At 45.3% G+C, this 23,523-nt stretch overlaps 1 protein-coding gene across 1 annotated transcript in view; it reads left to right on the forward strand.

The window, feature by feature from the left end:
* The window catches only part of SLC6A5 (solute carrier family 6 member 5), a 58,225-nt gene extending 35,502 nt beyond the window's left edge, over positions 1-22,723 (forward strand). Inside the window, exons 11-16 of the mRNA XM_017667230.3 lie at positions 1,564-1,676; positions 2,386-2,517; positions 3,459-3,558; positions 11,262-11,362; positions 15,672-15,839; positions 18,087-22,723. Of these exons, the coding sequence (XP_017522719.3) occupies positions 1,564-1,676; positions 2,386-2,517; positions 3,459-3,558; positions 11,262-11,362; positions 15,672-15,839; positions 18,087-18,242 (770 nt within the window). The 3' untranslated portion in view covers positions 18,243-22,723. The remainder of the gene's footprint in view (positions 1-1,563; positions 1,677-2,385; positions 2,518-3,458; positions 3,559-11,261; positions 11,363-15,671; positions 15,840-18,086) is intronic.
* Positions 22,724-23,523: the final 800 nt, after the last annotated feature.

Raw genomic sequence — 23,523 nt, forward strand, 5'->3', positions numbered from 1 at the left:
CCCGCTGTGGCCATTTCAAGACCTTCTTGTCCACCTTACGGGCCCCACTGTTGCCAGAGCACTGAACCAGCCCCTCCGTGTTCTGCATTTGAGACCTATTTTGAACTGTAGTTTTAGTACAAACTTTTCTTTTATGGTGCACACAGAGAGCCTTCAGAGGCTGGGTCTGCTGTCTGCTCAAGAATGCATAAAACAGGGGTATCTGAGGCATTCAAGGCTTTATATTTTAAATACCCCAAGGCCCTTGGCAACATTAGGAACTAACAACCTGATAAATTCCAGCTTAAACGAGCGAGCGCTGTTATGCTTGAGTTATAAAAACTCCAGGTGCTGCAGTATCTGCTGTGGACTATGTCCCCATTCACTTGTCTCTGCCCTTCATCACTTAGTTTTCTCCTTACAAGGAAATGAACAACTTCCAGGTCTTTGGCCATCTTGGGTCACAGTAATATTTCCAGTGAGGTCATGAGGCAAGTAGGAACAGCTGGTAGGACTTCGTGGTAGCAGAGAAAACGCTAGCTCAGACATCCTTCACCAGGACCATGGGCAGTATTCATGAGAAAACCTGAATCAGAACTACTCATTTCCAAGGTCATTGTCCAGGCATAATAAAGGCTAATATTCTCTGAGTGCTATTGAGGCACTGGTTTCTCATGAACACCCTGTGAGGTACTACTGTTATCCCCATTTTACAAATGGGCAAAGTTAAGGCTTATAGAAATTAAATAACGTGTTGAGGATTGCACAGCTGGTAAGTCATAGGGTCCGGATTAGGACCCAGATCTGTCTAATCATTACAGCACAAAGTCTCTTAACCCTTACACTCTGCTTCACTGCTCCATCTCCCCCAACCAATCACCTGTGGACTGATGTTTGTAACCCCATTTTTACGAAGCCTTTGTTAGGCAAGGTCCTAAAGCATTGGATAGATTCATGTCCTGGGCAAATGGCTTCTCCTGGAGGAATGAATAGGGGGAAGGGAGGTGACGGAGGTGTTGTCATTGTGAGCACCTTCTGACCTGTCGAGCAACCTCGGCACTGCTGACATGTGGGTCAGGTGCTTTGTGTGGGGACAGTCCGTGCATGGTGGGACATTCAGCAGAATCCCTGACCTCTGCCCACTAGGCGTCAGTAATCACACCATCCACCCCTGTTGTAAGAATCAGAAATGTGTCCAGAAGTTGCCAAATGTCCCCGGGGGCCAAATCCCCCTTGGCTGAGAGGCGCTGTTCTAGAGGGTGGTTAGTACATTCGTTTCTTTGCATGGGACACCTCCTGGCCTTGGAGTCTGAGTCTCTGCTTTGAAACTATTTTTGAGCCTCTCCTCTGAGTTTCCTGAAGTGGGAACCTAATTCCCTCCCCTTCAGGACCAAGTCCTTCTCTTCAAAGAGCTTGAGGTCTAACTGGGGAAATGGAAGGAGATGAATAAACAAACAACAGCCAGTGGAAGCAGCATATAATCAGAAACATATGAGGATCTCTGGAGTAAGGGCCCTGTGGGGCTTCCAGGAAGAATGGGCCTGGGGCTGGGCCTGTCTGCGATCATCTGCCTTGTTCTTCCAGGGCCAGGCATCGCGTTTGTGGTTTATCCTGAAGCCTTAACCAGGCTGCCCCTCTCTCCGTTCTGGGCCATCATCTTCTTCCTGATGCTCCTCACTCTTGGCCTTGACACTATGGTGAGTCCCTTCCCTTTCAATCCCTGCCCCAAGCTCCTTCTGAAGACCCCCTCTCTGTGTGCGCATTCTGCCTGCAGTGGGGGGTGGGCTTAGCAGTACGTAGGCATTTCCCTGAGTGATGTGGGGACAGGGAGGTACCTGTGCAGGGCTCACAATAATAGCCTTGTATTTGTGGGTGACTCATGATAGTGCAAAGAAGCACTCCCCACCCCCACCCCCATTCTCCATAATAGACTGTGTACTTTCTGCTTTGGTGTTATTTTGCCAACATAAATTCAAGGGGGCTGGATAAGGGAGAATAATACGAAGTCAATTTTAGGGAAATTGCTGTGTGGGGCTGAGACTCCCACAAATCATGCTGACAGGTGCTCGGAGTTTAATATTGGGTGCAAACAGGGTTTTTCCTCAAGTAGAAGATCAGATTCAAGGTAAACTAGAGGAGAGGAATTTACATCTCATGAATACCCAGTGAAGCTTCAAATGTCCTGATGGCTGAGCAGGAGTGCAGTGTCTGGTGGCTGGCGATACAGTGGCTGGAAACCCTGCTTGGATTTTCCTCGCTGGCCTTGTGGGTTGGACCCCAACAAGGCCTTTTAGGACAAGAGAATGCAGTTCTGCAGACCAGACCCCATACAGACACCACCTCCCCGCCGGAGCTCCCTGGGCTGGGTGGTTTGTCTCAGATGCCCCTTTTCTGGCACCTTTGCAGTTTGCCACCATCGAGACCATAGTGACCTCCATCTCGGATGAGTTCCCCAAGTACCTGCGCACGCACAAGCCGGTCTTCACCCTGGGCTGCTGCATCTGCTTCTTCATTATGGGCTTTCCTATGATCACTCAGGTCAGCCGCCTGCTGGGCATAGGCCTGGGGTGGGGGTGGGGGAGGGGGCCTGGTCTCTGTCTGTCCCTTTACCCTGAGAGCCCTCAGATCCCATAGCCAGAGCCAGGTCACAGCCATTTCTGCACAGATGGTGTTGGTTCTTTAGGGGTTCTTAACAGAGAGGGAAATATGTCACCTTGGCTGCTACTACTCATTCTAGCATCTTTGTAATTGAGATGTAGCCCTCTTGAGCCAACAAGGCAGGTGTGTCCTACTTTGGGGAAATAGAATACGTGAGAATCCAAACATACTGACCACAGAGATTCCCCGCTGACACTTGCCAAGCAGGAGAGTTTATAGCCACTTGAGTTCCTTCTAGTCCCGAGTGTTTTGGTAAATTGGCTGTTAACTCACTCAGTATATATATTACTTTTGCCCTCTCTGTGACCTTGAGCAAGTCATCACTTTGGGCCTTAGTTTCTCCATCTGTGAAATGATGGATTGGAATAAGGTGGTCTCTGAGCCTCATCTATTGGAGAGAAGCTTAAAGAGTGAGGTAAAGATGCAGAGGGATATGTGAGAAATGACTTAAAGGTCACATGAAGGTCAGCCAAATGTAGATATATGGCAGGAATGATTATTGCTTAAAGCAAAAATGAAGCAGTGTGGCTGCTCACATATACATCTTCAGGTGCTGACCTTTGCCTTTTAAGATTAAGATGTTAGATCACTTTTCTGTGCTTATTGTATTGATAGGCCAAGTCTCTCATGGGCCTGCTTGCTGACATGGTAAGGCCCCAGCTTGCATACCAGACCAGGCCTAGGTTCCTGCTGTCTTGGGGAGGGGAGATCCTCTGACTCCTGGGTGCCCTGCTTCTCTTCAGGATGGAAGGACTGACTGTTAGAAGTAGACAAAGGGCCTAGGTCCACACCCACTGATGGCTCTTTCTCTTTCCTCCTAGGGTGGAATTTACATGTTTCAGCTTGTGGACACGTATGCTGCCTCCTACGCCCTTGTCATCATTGCCATTTTTGAGCTCGTGGGGATCTCCTATGTGTATGGTAAGGTAGAATTTAGTGTGCGTAGTGGGTTGTACCCTGGGCAAGTGGGCTTTCCATATTTAATAAGACAATATAACAGCTTAACTGCAACTATTTAGGAAACATAGGGAACTGTATCTTTATTTCTGAACTTGCCTCAGGACCACTGTGATCCAAATTTACTAGAGAAACAAAAGTGGCTGATGGTGAAACTCAGAAATCTTTGTGTCAGAAACTTCTAGGACCATGGGTTGGGTATGGCCTGGTGTGTGACCAGTTAAGGACAATGGCCACATGAAGGAGAAGGCTATTTTGCAGGTATAAAATTATTTCCTGGTCTTGGTGGCTGCAGTCCCCATGTGGCTTGAGGCGGGGTGTAGCTCCACAGCCGGTCCCCAGGTACTGCAATGAGAAGAGACCTCCACACTCACAGATCCTTAGGGAATTTTATTAACATTATGGGAGCCGGGGATGCAAGATCTCAAGCACAGCTTTTCCTGGGAATGAACTTCCAATTTTCTTATAGTTTAGCCCTTCCTACCATCACCACAGTGACCTGCATCCCATAATCAGTGCGGCCATTATCAAGAACAATAGGAATGGTCAGTCAACAGATGCCATCTTGCCCTTTGTGTGGAGGTGTTTGTGTTTGACAGTCTCAGCGGGGGATCTGGGCCTCTGTGTGCACTGCCAGTCAGCACCAGAATGCCCTTCTGGGTTCAAGACTAGTGACTTCTTTGTGCCTAGAAGCGTGCTCAGACCTGTTCATAGACTAAGACCTCCCTAATATAGATATGGCCTATGTAGCAAATTCCAGGAAGGTGAAAAGTGCTAGTTTAGACTATCTAACAGTATTTCAAAACAAAAAAGAGCAATCTGCTGCAAGCTAAAAGCAAATGCAGGCTATCACTTGGGATGCAGGATATGTGTGAAGGACAGAGGTCCAGAGGAAGAGGGGTCAGGACAGACGGCTCTGCAGTGTTTCACCTTTTAAGCTGGGGGCCCAGCAGAGCTCACCCTACCTGCCAGCTATCCTTTTATGAGCATCTTGCTTGTAGTGTAATTGTTAGCCTCCCACCCAACAGGTGCTCAACAGCTTCTTTTTCCTGAAAAACTCATTAAAGTGGAGGTGGCAGGGGTGGGATCAAGATGTAAAACAGAATTTTCTGGTGTAAATCTTGGGTCTCCCAGAAACAGGAAGATCCCAAAGTTATTTTTGAGTGTGGGTAGAAGGGGGATTTGTCTCAGACTGGCGATCACATCCCCACTGCAGGGAGAGTTCAGTCTGTGGGCAGAGAAGCGGGCAGACATGCCAGCTGTCCTGATGAGATCAGAGGCCAAGCTGCCAGCACTTGGGGCTGATGAGACCGCCTGGAGCCTGCAGCAATGCTGCACTTCAAGGCCTGCTGCCTGAGTTCGAGTGAGGCCTCAGAGAGCTTTCTACTGAGCAGAGAGTGGCAGGACCCCAGTGCCTGCCACAGTGAATCTTGATTTTCTGCCCAGATACTGTTGGGAAAGGAAAGGACTCGGCTCAGTGCCACAGGAAAGTCAGATATAGTGATACAAGAGACCAAAGTCAAGAAAGCAAAGTAAGCTTTAATACACTGTGCATAGAGTAGCAGAGCGGGCCTGCCTAAGATAAGACAGGCAGGCGTGGATGCTCATTCTGAGGCTTCTTTTTTGTGGTTTTGGCAGGGCAGAGAGGTCCTTGATTGACAGCTGTCAGCCCTTTAGGCTTATTCTGATTGGTGAAATGGGGACAGGGGCTGTGCTGTGCCTGTGCCTCTGATGTTTCTCATCTGGGGGTCCCTGGACATATCCTGAGTCAATCTTGGACCCTGTGGCTTCATCTGACTAACTCTCTGAGTCATTTCTGGCTTTCTGGTTCTGTTTGATCAACTCCCTGAGTCATCTTTGGGGGGCCCTCTCTCCTTTCCATCTCACTCATTTGTCTTCCTGCCTAACCATACCAAAGGCTTTGCTGTGGAGAGGCAAGGGGAGGCTTCCAAACCTGCCGTCTTTTGGAAACTCACCCCCTCGTGGGTCCACAGGCAAGCTGAAGTAGCCACGGTCTGTTGGCAAAGTCAGGAAAGCACGGGCCCAGTGCAGGTAGTATTTCATTGATTTCTTCCATTCTATGCTGTCACTTTAACTGCCACAAAAGGCACATTAGCACAGTCCTTTCCTATAAAATGAGGCTGTTTGGTGTAGTTTACCAGCATCATTAAAATAGAAACCTTTAACATTTTTATTTTTAGGAGTTAAAAAGCTTCCTTCCCCATCCCCAGCATAAATCTGGTAGTAGAGGTTTGGTTCTGGAAAAATAAACCCCGAGTGCTCCAGTCCTCGGACTGTTCTGATTTTCCTAGGGACCACCCAGGAAATCACCTGGTCCCTAAGGGCTGGTGCTGGGCCAGCCTCCGGAGCCAGGTTGACTCTGTGCTGAGCTCAGGTTGAACTTGACTCCTGCAGTGTTGAATGTGGGTGTGAACCTCCAACTTGCACCTGGGTGGAATTTTAAGAAATGAAACTTGAGAACGAGTATTTGACATAAGCTAACGTAATCGTCAAGAGGTGAAAGGAGAAGCCTACACAGCTTTGTAACTTATACCCCAGAGGACAGTGCACTCTTTATGGAGCTGATGAAGCCCCAGACTGCTCCATGGTTAGTTTTAGGCGGTTGAACATGAACTGTGAAGAATGAAAATGAATCTGACCGATTTGATGCATTCCTGCCCTGGCTGCAGAATTTTAAAAATGAGTGGGTGGCAGCGATTTGTGTTTTCTTCTTTGTTCTCATGGTCTGCAGACTGTAACTTCTAGAGGGTGTCATTCAAACATTTAAAATATGGTGGGTATAAGTTTCAAGTTTTCTCTTTAGCTTGAAATAGCTGATTCAGGTTCTCAAGTTAACATTCCTCAAAGGCCAATATCTGTTGCTGATGGATCCAGGTTGAGAAGTGGAATTCCTAAGTTTGGTGTAGGAACAATTTTCTTAACAGACTTGTACCTTAGAGTCACTGCGTCTTCCTGGAAGTCTATCCAACTCTAACTGTATTTCAAAACAAAAAAAGAGATAACAACCTGCTGTAAGCTAAAAGTGAATGCAAGGTGTCCCTTGGAAAGCAGGACACGTGTGCAGGACAGATAGATGCCCAGAGGAAGAGGGGTCAGGACAGAGCACTCTGCAGTGCTTCACCCTTTAAGCTGGAGCAAGCAGAGCTCACCCTACCCACCAGCTAGCCTTCTGGCTGGGGTCCCATGTAACTGCACTGCCACAAGGCCTCCTGCCTGTGATCTGCTTGGCTCTACTTTTCATATTTTCCCTAAATCACAATACGTTAACTGTCTTGCTCTGTTTTCCACTGTAGCTACTTGTTTCACATCCAACCCTGCAGTCTGTCTTTCTCTACTTCCTCAGGAGGGACATTAGATTCTTGCCAGGCCATGCCTTTACATGATGGAGTATGTCATTCTTCAGTTCGTGCTGCTCATCCTGCAGATGGAACTCTTCAAAGTTATTTTTAAATATAAAACATAAAACAGAGGAAACAGTCTCTCCAGAACTCTGCAAATTCAAGCTTAATTTTGCTTCTTGTGATCCCCTTTCCTGGACTCCATTTTCACTTATATTCTTGGTTGAAATGTCTCTGTCTGCCTCTCATTCAGGGTGTAGGGTCCCCCAGCTCCACTGCTGGGGCTCAGTGAACATTAAGAATGACAAGCTTCAGTCCAGTAATAACTCACATGGGTAAATATGTGTGAGTAAATGTATTACATGCTGACTGCAGGCCCCTCATGCTCCTAGGAAGGTGGGGAAGGTAGGGGTGGTTTCCTGGACTTGTGCACCTTGCCAACTTGCTGCCAGGGGGAGCAAACCCACCTGACGCTTAACACTGAGAAGGTCATGCTAAGCTGAGCGTTCCCCGGCTGGGAGCACCTGTGCTGCCCACAGATCAAGGAGGGCCTTGAGTAGCCAGGCAAAGTTGGAGAAGATGGCATCTCAGAGACAAAGGAATATAGAAGAAAATGAAGACTGAGATGGAGTGACTGTTAAGTTTGTTGCCAATACAAGTGGGGCAAATTTGAGTGAACACGTAGGGTTTTGACTCTGAGGGTTGGGGCTTTCACATTAACTGTAAAAGAATAATTTGAGGTATATGCAGGACTGGAGACACAATTGATAGGACTTAGTGCAAAATGAAAATGTGGAGCCCCTCATGAACGAAGCGTTAAGAATTTCAGGATGGCCACAGGAGAACATTCTCCTGGGGCAGGGGGTAGTGGGCCTGTGCCCTTCTGAGCACAGGGCTCAGCACAGGTGCACAGCTGTAGCTCACATGCTGGGAGGCCAGCCCTGGCCATGCAGGAGGGAGAGCAGACCAAGGGCAAGGTATGGTGTATAAACACAAAAGCCATACAGCTGCCTGGACAGAAGTTACTGGTTGGTTGAAGTAAGTCCTTGACTTTCAGTTCAGGCCCCAAATTTCTGAGCCCCAAATCTTGTTTGTTGAGTCTAGAGTAGTTGCCATGAGTTCACCACCTTTTTTTTTTTCCCCTTGCTCTTTTTCTGCTAATTCACTGACAGGCAGTTGCTCAGATTCCTTTTGAAGATTACCTTACTCCTCCAGGCTCAAGGTCAGGAAGCAGGCTAGTCTCCATTTGCACACGCTGCAGGCTCCCTGAGCAATTCCTTTATCAAGAATTAGGCCTTGAAGGCAAGAGGGATTTGGCTCAGTGGAAAGGACAGAGCAGGCAGAGGAAGCCTATAAACAATGGCCTGAGGGGAAGGTAGCTGTCAACTCAGGAAGGAACTCAGTTGGGACCTTGGGGATGAGGCAAGACATGACAGGGCTGTGACTGGGCGGGAGCTGGGGCTGCAGAGGATGGAGGGACTGCAGAGCCTGACTCAGGAATGAAGCAGAGGCATAAGGATGCCTGGCGAAGCCAGGTGCCCCGGGTCTGCATCTGCAGGGCCAGCCCACAAGTTGGTAGAAAATGCAGAGTAATCACAGGACCTGCAGCCTGCAGAAGGCAGAGGCCAGGTGGCCAGCGCCCCCGTGTGAGTTCCAGTGTGGGAGATGATGTCCAGGGATGGAGCGGCTCTGGAATCCATGCCTTCTCCCTCTCAGTCCCAGGACCACTCCTTTGCATCAAATTGCACCTTGCTGAAACTGAGTACCTGTCATCCCCCTTCTGCAACTCTGGGTCTAGCCTTTTATCCCCTCTGGGGAGGCTTTGAGCTCTTTTATGCTATCCCCCACCTCCTGTATGAAGCCATCTATATGTCTTCCTTGGGTCTAACCTTGAGGCCTGTCATCAGCTTCCCAGTCAAGCTGCATATACTGTCATCTCTTGAGGATGGTTAATGAGAGGAATAATCTAGTAACAGGATTAATAATGATAACAGAAACTTCTGGAATAATTTTTTAAAGAATGGAGGCCTGCTTTCAGTGTCCTATGAGTGTGTGTTTGAGGGCTTCAGCTTTGAATTCTATTCCTTTGAATCTCTTCCCTCAATTATATTTAGAGGGTTTAATGTCCAGAGGCTACTTGTTTGAAAGCATTTGATAACACTAAAGGAAGCATACACATAAATCCACAGATGTATAGGCCAACTGCCCCGAGCATGCAGTTCTTGCCGGTGGACAGAAGGAAGCAACCTGGAGGGTCCTCACGTCATCAACTGACCTTTCCAGAATGACCCCGAGAACTCGAGAAGCAAGTCCCCCGAGTAAACCAGCAAAGGCTCAGAAAGAGGAATGCCCTCCTGCGGTCACACCAGGAGTCAGGGGCACAACAAGGGCTCAGCTCTGGGTCCTAACCCCTGCTCCAGTCCCCTTCCACTGTACCACATTTGTGTTGGCCCTGCTCAGGGTTACCTTAACACAGAGCAGGAAGCTCTGATGCAAACAGACAAATTTTAGAGTGAGTTGAGAAAAGAGAGGGTTGCCTTTGGTGAATAGCTGACACTGTTCCCAGCACAGGCTGCTCTATAGCAAATGTAAGGCTTAGCTGTTTTTCATGATGGCTGTTGTCAGCAGGACCTGGAGATTCACTGTCATATGCACTGGCTGATCCTCGGGGTCTGGGCTGGGCATGAAGCAGAAGCAAATGCCAGGAGCTCAGGGCCACGAAAGGTTTCAGAATCCATTAGTTTGGTGGTGGTGGCTAGAGTGGACTTTTGGGGTGAACTTTAAATTTGAAGTATAACATTCATACAGGAAGGAGCACATACCTGAGTGTACAGCTCAATGAATTGTTATCCCAAGGTAACCAGCATCCAGATCAAGATATAGAACATTATCAGGGTCATTTATTTTTAAAGGGCTGAGATGAACTCTTCTGTTCCCTGAAGGAATACACTTTCTGCTTTCCATCCCAGCAAGAGATTGTCCTTTTGCGTTACATTCTTCTTCCCCACTACCATGTAGCATAGAGCAGGCATAGAGGAAACAAGGCCAGGAAGGGTAAGTCTGGGCTGAGGTTGGGGTGGAGGGCATGGGTCAGGTGAAGGCAGCTGGTTAGGCAGTGGACAGGGAGGTAAAAGAGGGCAAGTGGGGGCTGGAAGAGGAGCCCTAGAGAGTGAATTCCCCTGTTTCTCATGGGGCTGAAGGCAGAGGCCCCAGGTATCCAAGGGAGCTGGGCTGGGAGAGCCCAGGAATGGAGGAGTAAGTGGCCCAGGTCTCAGACAAGAAGGTGGGAGGTTGTGCAGTGGATTATTCTCAATCGGAGGAGGCACTGGGGACAGGGGAGCTTGCCCTGAAGAAGCCTGTGTCTCTTGACCTGCAGGACACTCATTTTTCACATAATGATCCAGGGAATGAAGGAATGAGGAGACGGAAACCCAGTCTGTCGGGTCACTGGTCACATTGGCTGACTGAAGGAGCTTGAACTTGGGACCTTTCCTGCCCCTTCAGCCTAGCCATCCCACAGTTCTGAGAGCGCCATGCTTCTGATAAGCTCCAGAAACAAAGCAAGAAACTGTCCCATTCTAAAACACCCCTCAGTGGCTTTTCTTTTTAAGGCATGGTTTAAAAACTTTCATACACCAGGAGCGCATGGGGGCAGTGGTTACCTGTGGCCATGGGAGTAACTCTCTCCTCTGCTCATTACTTCAGTGAAGTTGGCCAGTGACCAAGAAGACAATAATCCTTTGAGTCCCAGCAAAGCAGGCTATGGCCACTTGGGATTTACACTGGTTTTTCACTGTTGTTGTCACCTCACACAGAGCAAAAATAAATTGGCTCATGGAACAGTGTCCTTGGAAGGGTGGGGGACCAAAACCAATGTACAGTGACTCTCATTTTAAATCCCAAGGCTTTCATAATCCACTGTGCTTATTGATCACCATCTTAATTGGTTTTGCCTGAGTCGCTGCTAAGCCCATAAGGCCATCTCCAAAAAACAGCTGCACAGGTGAAGGTGCCAGGCCATGGCAGTGCTGCGACGCTGCGGCCAGGCTGGAACTGAGCTTTTTAGATGTCACCATGGGATGACACTTTTGAACTTCACTGCATAGAGTATTTAATATCTACTTAAATGTTCAATTTGCCCTAATCTTTCCAGGAGTGAGTCATTTGTCTGATGGTTTCTTGCATAATAGGGGTCACGTTGACACGAGGCTGGGGTCATCCCCTAGCCAACGGCGCTTGAGTGGAGGGTCCCCCGCCTCATCCCCTGCCACTGCACCTCACGCACTGCCTCCACTTGTCTGTTTGCAGGCTTGCAGAGATTCTGTGAAGATATAGAGATGATGATTGGATTCCAGCCAAACATTTTCTGGAAAGTCTGCTGGGCATTTGTAACCCCAACCATTTTAACTGTAAGGATTGCATGCACTATCATGTAGATAGGATCTGGCATGTGTATGTGGTACTTTATGTCTGAACAAGGCATGTGCCTGCATCTAAGCTTGGGAAGCTGATGGGATGGCCTTTATTCTTGTTTCTCAGATGAGGAAATAGGTTCAGAAGGGTGAAGTGCCTCAGATGCTTAGCTGTGACTCATGCACAGTTCGGAGCACCCTTATGGAACACCTCCCGTTATATCAGTCCATCTCACATACTGACAGCAGATAACAATCACTATTCCACATACTAACCGTGGGCCAGGCTCTCTTCAAAGTGCTTTATGTGTGTCGCCTCATCTCTCCCTCACAGCAGCTCTGTGGGGTCGGCGTTATCATCATCTGCATCTTATAGATGAGGAAACTGATGCTGTCTTGCCAATGGGTTTCAGCCCCTGGCAAGTTCACTATGGATTCAGTGTGACCAAAGAAATGACAGTAGAATGTTCTTGGGGTGAAAGGGTCATATCCAACTTTATTTCCACGGTGGCAGGTCAATCACTAGAATCCCATCCAGTCAGAGCAAGTTTGCATGCAGCAGGCTGGTCTCTGCCTCTGGGCCTCTCTGCCTGCACAGTCATCATCTGGGCCTCTGTCCTTGGCACTGCCACCACTCCAGCCTCTGCTCTGTTCTCCTGTAGCCTTGCAGCCGTGCCACCGTGTCACCCAGAGCACTGGGCGGAGCTCTTTATATACAGTCAATAGCAACGTATTGCCCACACGTGTGCAGTGAGCTAGCCAACCAGAGCCAGGCAAGAATCCGGGCCACAGGAACCTTCATCTTATCCACAGATGCCCAGAGCTTATATGACTTCCCTAACATTGTACCTCATGCTAACCTCATCATTAGCAACAGCCTGCGTTCAAACCCAGGCAGTTTAGCTCCAGAACTCTTATTTAACTTAACCACTACTCAGCACAGACGCTCTACAGCTAATATAGAGTAAAGCAGACTTTTAGTGTTCATTTTTATTGCTTTTGAGATCTTGTCATCCTCAAGTGTGATGATGACGTTTTGAGATCATCTGACATTCATCTTAAAGATCAGAGCCCTTCATGTGTCAGTAAGTCTGCGTAAGAACTTACATGCACATCCAGGCACCTCCTTTATTGTGCCATAGGCTGCAGGTTTAGCCTTGATTCACTCTCTGAGCCCAGTAATTGATGGAGACCTTGCCATTCCCTCTCCTCCCCTCGGGTTTGCAGCGGGTGTCATCGCCCCAAGGCTGCAGGAAGCCGGCTGTAGTTCCAGATGAACCCAGCAGGTGGCACTAGAAACCAGATTAAGACACTTATTTTACTACCCAGTACCAGCTTCTGTAAAGGGAAACAAGACAGGGTGGAAGTAAAATTGTAAAGAAAATCTATGTTCTCCCCCTCCCCCTCCTTTTTTTTCCTACTGTCACAGAGTGAATTTTAATCAAAGCACCTCAATGTCTTTCTGAAAACACAGAAGTTGAGAGAGAAAAAACATTCAGCATTTATCTCCCTCTATGCTGACATGGACATCAGAACAAGGCCCACATTTATACTCACATTTTAGAGGCCATAATTGGTCTGAGAAGTCACACCAGATTCAGGGTATGAGAGCTGAAAAGGATTAAGATAGACTTTTCAGTCTTTTGAATTCAGAACTGAAATGTATATGAAGAACTCAGATTTACCTAATTAGTGCCTGATGTTCTTTGTCTCTACTGAGCTGTGCCAATCTCCTGGTCACTACTACACATGATTTATTCTTGGGTGAAATCAAAGTTAGAGTCTGTTCTAGATTCTGCCTACCTTTCCCTCCTGTATGGGAAGAGATTAAACTTCAGAGAATTTTATTATATTCTACAGAAGCATACCACATCATCCTAATAATTGGCCCTACTATTGGTGGAGGTCTCTTAAGAGGCAGGCACTTTATGCACAATGTCTCCAGAGCTTCCGACCACTCTGGTTGGTGGGTGATTCTCTCCCCATTTTGCAGTGTGTGGACGGATGCTTGGAGAGGCTAAGGAGCTTGCAGGTAGTAGAGCTAAGAACTAAGTCCAGAGCTGTCTAGGCCTCAAGCCCACACTCTTAAAAAAATTTCTAAATACCCAGTGCTTTCATCTCCCAGTGGAGTTTGGCTAGCTTTGAATTCAAACAATCCCAATCATCTTTATGAGCAGAATGTCTTAAAGGGGCTTATGAATTTAAAATTCTAGGGACTCACTGTGGGTTTTAAAAAACTATGCTGTGCTCTACTTGATTTCCATTATAAAACTCACCTCAGAAACCTGTAGAGAGGTCCCAGAAAATATCCAGAACCAGATTCCTTTTCTGTGTTTGGGAGCTAGGATCAAGTACAGGTAACCAATTCCATCACCCTCATTAACTAGTCTGTTTCCAGGGCCTGCATCAGCAAAAGGTCAGGGCGACCTGACTCAGTGGCTAATTTATCAACTCTCATGACCAGGCTCATCTGAGGGCAGGGTTTTATCAAAGCTGACACAGTAAATTTATGGCAAGAAGAAGTCTGCAGAGATAACTTTGATATAATATTTGTGCAACTCAAAATGGATGTAAAGGACCAAGCCTAACACTTACTTTTTTTGCCATTTGCCCTTCTGTAAAATGGATATTTGTAGTATGCCGGAAGGAGCTAAGATTATGGGCTTAAATTACTTGGAAACCCCTGAAATAAAATTGATCATTTTTATATGTGCCTTTGTGAATTTATAGAGCTATAAATATTCTCCATGCAATTATTATATACATAGTCAGGTCACATTACTGAGTTATGTGCACACATAAGCAGATGTATTGCTATTTATATAGTAAATGAAATGGAGCAACTTACTATAATTACATTAGGCCACACTTCCAATAGACTGGTTAATAAAGCTTATCACTCTAGGGGCAAATGTTTAAAAAGGGGCCTAGAGGAAGGCATCTCTTTCCATAGGAGCAGTTTTTTACACAGTTGTCTTCAGGCTCATGTTGTGTTTAATCAATATATTGAATTATTGTTGCATTGAAATAATCACTTCCCCCAGCAGCCTGGGCTTTGCAGCAATAATATCAATATGCCTTACATCTGTGTTGGGCTTCATGCTTTTCCAAAACACTTCCATATATTGTCTTTCCTGACATAATTCCCTCCAACAATTTGTGGGCAATTATTTTACTGCTTACAGTAGAGGAAGAGAGGTGAGAGAAGGAAGGACTTAACGTTGTTATAATTAGGGATGTTATGTCAGGCTGATGCTGCACAGGCAGGAGGAATTCAGGGAAGAACACAGTGTTCTCAGGGAATGCCCCCCCAAAGGCTCGGCAAGAGCAGTTAGGGCCCCTGCTCTTCCTCAGCGCCTCTGCTCGCCCGCCTGTGTGTTCCCTCGCTCCTTTAGAGCTGCACCAGCCCGTCTGCAGAGGCTTCTCACTGCTGTTGGCAGCCAGTGATGGCAGATGATGGCAGGAAACAAATCATGTCCTCTCTTAAATTGATGGGGGGCTCTTGCATAAACACCAGGCTATTGTACCCAGAAAACCCTTATGTTTTATACACAGTGTGAAATACATCCGTCTTAGAGCAAAGCAGTCTGAGACATAAAGGTCCCTCAGCCAATTAGTGATGGATCCAAGATTAGCCTGCCTGTCTCGGGGCTCGGGCCCACTGTCTGGTGATGAGGCCGGTTCACCTCACGTCAGTTGAGAGTGGGCTGTACATCCAGCCTCTTTGTTCCACAGCTTATTATAGGACTAAGCTTCTGGCTGAGTTTCTGCTTGGGGGCTACTCCAGGTCTTGCTTAGCCCACTTGAGAGGCAGCTCTGGATGTGGGCCATTCCCTAATCAAGGAGAAGCCTACATAGATTCAATTCATTTTTTAAAAATTAAAGTATATGAAGTCAATGTATTTCTTTCTTATAACAGAAGCCAGATTATCCATTATAGAAAGTACAGACAACCTCTTAAAAGCCCTCACTGCATCTCCAAACTCCGCCCACCAGTCACCTTGGTGTAGGTCCTTTAAACTTGTCTTCTCAGCCCATGTGTGGTATATAAGTGCATATGCAATGCTGGTACCTAAGGCCTGGCAAATGCAGGGTCTGCAGCTAAGGGTGCGTCATCCTCATCTCTTTGAAATTCACTTTATACATTTGCAGAATGATCTTTTTCAGGGTCCTTATGGGTATAAGGTGAGATAATGTGCGTGAGAGCATCAGACTCATAGCAGAGGTTCAGTAGTTCAGTACATGGCTGTTGAATGAATGATATATTTCACATCACCACCCTAACATGTGTTTCTTTTCTTCCTAGTTTATCCTTTGCTTCAGCTTTTACCAGTGGGAGCCCATGACCTATGGCTCTTACCGCTACCCTAACTGGTCCATGGTACTTGGATGGCTGATGCTCGCCTGTTCTGTTATCTGGATCCCAATTATGTTTGTGATAAAAATGCATCTGGCCCCTGGCAGATTTATTGAGGTAATTCTATCAGCTCTGTTCCCCTGCCATCCTCTCCCGTGAGAGAAGCTCTGAGAACTCCGTACATTAAACAACAACAGATTTAGTAACTTATTCTAGAGGGAGACTTGGTGATTAGGTGATTACAGTTGCCACTGTTTCTATTAAACCCATTTTTATTATGTATTTTTCCTCTAATGGAGGGGCTTAGCCAAACCACAGGCCAAGCTGTTATGCTTTTCCTCAGTGTGGTGACATCTCTGGGGAAGAAGTGATCAGACTGTCTCCTATTTCCTGAAGTTTCCCCCTCCACCCCCCACATGCACAGTTTAAATTCCAGTGTTTGGTTTTTAATCACACACCAGATTCCCTTTTCCTAATGTTCCTCTCTGTCCATGCCTCCTCCCTCCAAGTCTCTATTACCATGAAATTTTAAATCACTCCCCCTTTCTATTGTATTGCTGTATTAGGGATGACTGAGGGGTCCAAGCTTATTAAAATGTCACCACCCCCATAGAATGTCACGAAAGGTCCAGAGCATGGCTGGTATGAGGTGAGACTTGTTTTTCTTGGTCAGTTAATCCCTTGCTGGACCTATTTCTGATTTCTAATGCCAAAAAAAGAAAAAAACCCACCGTCACTCTAGATGGGAAGAGACTGTCTCTTGTTGAGCCACCAGTGAAGTGTGGCAGGCTTCTGTTAATTATGAGAAGTCACTTGCTGAGATGTGCTAGAATAGATCAGCATTGCCTCTATCTTGAAGACCCAGAGGTCTGACATTTTGGACCTAACCAGTGCTACTGAGGATTTGGCCCACATACCAGCAGATCAGAACCATCTGGAGGCTTGTTGGAAAGGCAGAATATGGTCAGGTTCCAGCTTGGTGCCAGTGAACCAGAATCCTGCAGCAGTGTGGCCCTGGGGTCTATAGTTTAACAAGCACCCCAGGTGACTCTGATGCCTAGACCAAAGGGAGAGACACCTGCCCGGAGAGGGCGGTGAAGAACAGCTGAATGGGCTTTGCTCTTGGTCATTCATACTGAACAGAGGTCTCTGGAGCCTCCGGTGGAGGCTTTGGAGGGGCCAAGCAGAACAGGAGTAAAGCGTGTGAGTAGGTGCATAACACGGACATCCATGTAACGGGAAGGTAGGCTTTGTTTCCGCTGAACTAAAGATGAAGCCCGAGTAGACAAAGGGAGATGTAGGACTCTCCTTCCTCCAGCACTGTTCCGGTTTTCATCTGCAGGAGGTTCTGTCCATTTTTTCTTGAGGTAAATGACTATGGCCCCTCTGATCCCTGGGGATGGCTCTCTCGTGCCCCAAGTGAACCTGCCACCAACTGACCCTGATGCCTCATTCCCTCTGAACAGAAGCTGCTTTAGCCTCTGTTACTTTTGTCTTAGGCCTAAATTCTCTAAACTGATGCATTGGCTATATAAATTTATTATGGTTAATGTGGGACCCAAAGGTTGGAAACTGATGATTAAGGGGAGATTAAACTAACAGCTATAAGAAGCAGCTTCACTTTAATAGGTAATAAACATATAATTGTTCTCCCTTATGTAGTCAGAAATATATTTTCTTTCCTGTTTCTAGAAAATGTTGCAGTCAAATTATGTTTTCTGTAAGAAGTTCAGTTGAAAGATTAGAGACATTCCCATTATTTTTAGCTTGCCTGCAAACTCCTCACACTGCTGAAACAAGGCAGAAACATATATTTTTGTCAACAGATAATTAAAATCTTTGCTCACTCTTGGCAATGTATCTTTGGGGTTGAGTTTTTTTTTGTTCCCAGCCATTTATATACTTTTGGGAAATATGCTAAACAAAATCCAATTATTTTGATGTAACAGCTCACTGTTGAGACTACAGAACAAAAGTAAATGAGCACACGTCCTCTGCAGACTGCATTTGGCCATGGAGAGAGAAGCTGGTAGATTCTCTTCATTTGGAGGGAAGAAATGTATAATTAAAATCCGGGCCCTTTGTCCTCTGTTAATCTTGTGCAAAGCAAACCCTGAGCAATCGTGATAGTGGTTGCAGGGTAAGGTAAATAATTTTAAGTGAACCAAACTAAGTCTTCTCTTTAACGTCCCTGGCCTAGTTAGTTAATGGGGCTGCTCCTTCTAACTGCTTCCCCTGGTGGGGGACCTCGTGGCTCAAGGGGTTGCTGGCATATGTGGTTGTAGGCCATTTGGGAGTGGGTGGTGCCTCGGGGAGGAAGGTGCATTGCTTCTGTGACCCTGTGTGTCTTTGGCTTCTTTGCAGAGGCTGAAGTTGGTGTGCTCACCACAGCCGGACTGGGGCCCATTCTTAGCTCAGCACCGTGGGGAGCGTTACAAGAACATGGTTGACCCCTTGGGAACCTCCTCCCTGGGACTCAAACTGCCAGTGAAGGATTTGGAACTGGGTACCCAGTGCTAGTCTGATGGCGTGGGATTGCCCAGACTTGATCCTGTTTTTCCTGTCTCCCCCTAATGTTCTCTCCCCTGCTTTCTTCCCATTTTTCTTCTTTGTTCTCCCCACATCTTGGTTCATATCCATGCATGAGAGTGGTTATATGGAAAAGTAAGACATAGTGTTGCATGCCGTAGTGAAGAGCTAGACAGACCGCTTGAGGGGCGGTGTGCCTGTGTCCATGGTGTCAGTTCCCAGCAGGGTTGATGCCTTGAGCAAGTGCTTCACCCCGCAGGAGCACTCTGCAGGGAGTCATGGGTAAGAATGTGACTTGGTCTGTAGAGAAGTACCCACTGTGTCCTCCGTGGAGCCAGGGAGACATATACAGGATGGCAGAGTTCTGAGACTGTTAATTTGGGCTCATCAGTGTATAGAGCTGAGCCGAGCAATGTAGTGATTTCATTCAGACACAGAAAGTTCAAGACAGGGTACATTTGGAGGGGCCGCAGTGGTCAGAAAGTGTTTCAGAGTAAGACAAGGCCAGTGGATTCGGACCCTGGAGCAGTTAAGTTCATCTTTCCATTCATGACTGTGGATCTGTTTCCTTCATTTGGACCAACTGTGTCAAGTGTGCCACGGACTCAGATATTTTCCTCTGTACACTTCGATTCTCAGTGAAGAGTCAGTTCTCTCACTTCAGTTGTCTTTTTTTTTGCTTTGAACAACATCTTTGTCAGTTCTTTTTGGCATTTGCTTCACCTCTGCCCAAGGAGCCATCACAGAGTTTGTACTTAATTTTGTATGTTCACAGTAGAGCTCCCTTCTAGTTTCTAAGTGATGTTTAGCTTTGTGATTCAACGTCATCATCCGGCTTTCTTCTCTTCTCAACGTCTTTCTGTAAGTTGTAGATATCTTGTCTTTCAACCTCTGGGAAAACAAGAATTACCCTGGTTCTGTCTATATACTATATTTATAAGATACAAACTCTTTAAAGACAGATAACTTCCCAATTTTTACTCTTAATTTTTTCATTTACAGTAAATACCAATTGTGGCCATTAAAGAAATGGAGAGTTTAATAGAAAGCAACCATAATATTTACTATGCTGGTAGTACATTTTAGGTCGCTGTTTTTACAGAAATTTCCGATAAAGACAGCTTAGGTAAGTAGCAAGTGAGCCAATTAAGACTATAGCTTTTAAAAGTACATTTAGCCAATTCAATTTTAAGAGTTCCCAATTCACAATACTCATAACTGCACTCTAATGAGAGCAAATCATATGTCTGCAAAGATTGGCAAAGCCGTAACCTTTATTATCTCCTTGTATCCTGAACATACATATATGAAACTTTAAAGATGTGATACGTGTTCATGTAGTGTGTACTTGTAGTGGTGTTTTCTGTCCTTATAAATATCTTATGAATCACTGTAGAGATAGTGAGTTTAGAATAGTGTTAGTCTGTTTTTTTTCTCTTACAGTAATAGTATCTAAGCCTAAATTGTTTCCTTTAGGGGAGACCATTTCAATCATTTCCTTATTTGTCTTCACATTTCAGGGTCTCAGGCAAAGTTTTCAGTTCAAATCTTGTATATTGATGTGACATTTTTATCTTGTTCATCAGCAGTGGAACCCAACAACAGACCTTAATGTAACATTAAAAAATAATATGACTTCATTTGTTAAAAAAGTCTTAACTCATTTTCCTGAGCACTCCCTTTTCTAGGGCAAATTTCATTGTTATTTGCCAACACTGTCATGAACTTCTGGTTTTCAGGAACTGCCTTTGGAAACTTTTAGAAAAGGAAACAAAGATGGGTTTGAATTTTAGGTTTTCATCTCTATGTCTGCAGCGTATGTTTGTTCTTCCCCCTCCTTGTTCTCCTTTTCTATCTCCCAAAGCTAGAACTTACTAGAACTGTCACAGAGACTAAATCCTGCATTTCCCCTAGACTTAGCCTTAGGAAGACTGAGCTGTGGCCTCACATGTCCCAGTGTTTCCCATAGTGACCTGTGTGTCACTAACACTGGTCCTGAAAGCCGTATTGCTGAGAAGCCCCCATGACCAGCAGATTTCACATAGTGGTACCAAAACTTAGCCTCTTCAGTTGAGAACTAGTGGAATGGGAGAGGCAGAGAGGAATCATTTAGGTTTGGAATTATCTGTAGCCTTTCCAATTTGAAAGCTGAAGAAAATAGCTGAAATCAATTAGCATTCTCTCATGGGACTGGCATGTCTGTGTCATGACGAATGGATTTTGGCTTGCCTCTCTTGCCTCTTGGCTAAAACTCGAGTCTGATGCTGCATGCCAACCCAGTTTCTGCTAATTATTACTGTTGTGATTAAAAGAAGGGAGAGAATCCACGGCTGCGGCCAAGTTTGTTTTGTGCAAACCGAAAGTTAACTAGCGACATTGGGGACCTTCTCACCAGCCACGTTCTGCAGTGTGTAAAGAAGTTGGTGGGCAGCTACATTTGTGTTAATTAGGATTTGTCCAAGTTAAGGCAACTTAGTAGCTGTTCCCTGAATAGCTGTGGTGTTCTTCCCCTTCCTACAGTTTCCAAGTTTTATGTGAAATTTGCTTCCAGGTGAAAGGGTCCAAACTTAACTGGAAAAAACGGTTATCTTGTGAACTTAGTTTTGCCCATTTCTAGAGCCATGTTCAACTGTGAGGCTTCATATGCGCTCAGTGTCTAAGCTGATTCCAGTTATCATGCATCAACCTTTGCTGTACCTTCCGTAGACTTGGCTGGGATGCCAAGAGCTGAGATGCATATGACTGGAAGAATGTTTCCATGCTATTAAAATGCATGATCAATTGGAAGGAAGAAAAAAAAGAAGGAATAAAAATAAGATGAACAGCATTGTCATAAACTGCCACTTGAGAGTTCCCCATCAACTGAGGAACAAACTGTGTTGCCAGAGACTTTATTGGTTCACTATGCAGAACAGTGGGGTATTTTCCACTCATGAGGTTATTTCCTAACACCAATAAATGCCAGAAACCCATTCAGAGAAAAAAAAAGCCATATGTTAAAAACAGTAACCCTATAATATCCTTAAGGAGAAAAAAAATGTATATTTCTTAACCATTGGTGGTGTGGCTTCTTATGCAAAGTTGTCTTGCATATTAGTAACTTTTAAATCTCTTTAGGGCTGTGTGTCATGTAAAAATGTGTCTAACCTGGTCTTTTTTGGCTCATTTCTTTCCTTTATGTTTAGGTACTGCATGAAATCTGTGGTCAGTTCAAAATCTCGAGGACCTCAATGTCTTTGAAATTCCCAATGTGTTTTTAATATGTAAAAAATGCCATCAACCTGCATTTCAGTGAGCTGCACTTTAAAGAATTTAACACAATGACCTTTAAACAGATAAGACTTGGGTTGTCTTTATGCTAATATTGCACTGGAGTTGAGTTTCCCTTTAAGTTCTTCCTCTGTTATGTACGGGCGCCTCAGTGCTTCCTGACCACCTTCACCTGTCAGCAAGGCTTTCCCATGCCTCAGCTAAGATTTTTCTTTCCCCTTTGTTCCCTTGCTCGTCGGTCATCATCCTCTTCCCAGAGACTTGCACAATAACTATTGCTTGCTGTACGTGTGATGACGAGATCAGACCGATGCTTGTCCCTCCTGGGTTTGGGTTTGTGACACACTGCTTGGAGGCAGTGACTCTAGTGAAGGCGCGCTGTGTGGCAGGCTGTCTTGTGGGGACAAAGGCCAAGGCCAGCGAATGAGCATTTCCTCTGTTTTATGCTGGATATTTGGCGGAAAACTTCCCGGCGAGGAGCAAAGCTTTGGGTAATTTAATCTTGATAATAATTTCTCTGCAAGTGGCCCTAGGATTTGTAAAAGTGAAGCTTCCTATCTTTCTCTTATTTTGCTCTGACTGTACAGAAAGGCCAAGTAATTTTGAATTGTGGTCTCTGCTTGGGTCACCTCCAAGCAGCCTGCAGCCAAAGAGGAAAGTGTTTTCAGATTGGGCATTCATCACCTCTGAAAAGCAAGCAGTGGTTTGATTTGCCTGCCATGGATTAAATACATCTTCAGGTAACCATTTGCCTTAAAGGTGTATTTTATTGTTAGGGTGATACTTAGTAATTGATAGGAACTGTTTTTCATTTTTGGGGGTCATTTTTTGCACTTTATTATGGACCTATCATGGATAGGTTTATTCTCAAATTGCATACTTGGCTAATGTCCTAAATGCAGGCATCTTATGTGGTACTGTTGCCTGTGAATAAAGATATGTTCCCTAATCAGGTCCTTATATTTTTTCATTAACTGTACATGAAGAAAATATATTATGTTACAAATGATACATCATATATATATATATCTTAGAGAGTACATATTGTATACTGTGCATTACTCATTTAAAAAGTCATTATTCTTGAGGCCCTACCTCAAATTTTGTATTTATGTGTACAAATGCAATTTATTGTATTATATATTTGCCTATTATATACTGATATAAATTAGAGTCTATCCTAAGAGTGTATGAGTTCACAAAACCCTAAATAAATGTCAGTGTTTAAAACATGATGACTACAGTATTGTGTGTACTACAAACCCATTATACCACATTCTTTTTTAATAAATGGCCTTCAGGTATCCCCAGGATTGATCTATTTTATTGGGTGAAACCTGGAACAGAAGTGGAAAACTGCCCTCCTGGGAAAAACGAGATACTGCACTGCTACAGAAACAAGTATCAATTAAGCTGTTATATTCTTAATCATCAGAATATACAATTATTTGCTGAATTATTAATTATCTCTCATAGGGAAGGAGAGAGAAGGAGGGAGAGAATCTGAGTGAATCTGAACAGAGGGTCTGAGCAAGTTAAAAATCCTTGGTTGTGTTTTAGCAATCATTTTGTCAATCTTCGACTCAACTTTATTTCAATTCAGCAAACATTTATGTAGCTCCTGCATTGAGTTAGACCCCAGGCAAAACTGAATAAAATATAAAACAGTCCCAAATCTGAGGGATTGTAGAGCTTAGTAGAAAAACTACCCATATTAAATGAACACACAAACAAATCAATAAATGACATCCCTTCCCTTTTAAGCTGGTGTAGTGCCCTTGCTCCCTCCCAGAGATGGGTTCTGGGCTCCAGCATGGTGTGGAGAGACTGGGACTGTCCTTTCTAATCAGGTCATCCCAGAAGCTGGGCTCTGTCCTCCTCGAATGAACATAACACATTCATGTCCTGCCTACATCTTTAGCTTCCATGTTGGCAGGCTGTTGGGATGAGCTGGGCCAGCCTGTGGGAAAAGAAATGCCCTCACCAACTGATGCTGAAACGA

This window comes from Manis javanica, chromosome 11 (assembly GCF_040802235.1).
Source record: "Manis javanica isolate MJ-LG chromosome 11, MJ_LKY, whole genome shotgun sequence".
Classification (NCBI taxonomy): domain Eukaryota; kingdom Metazoa; phylum Chordata; class Mammalia; order Pholidota; family Manidae; genus Manis; species Manis javanica.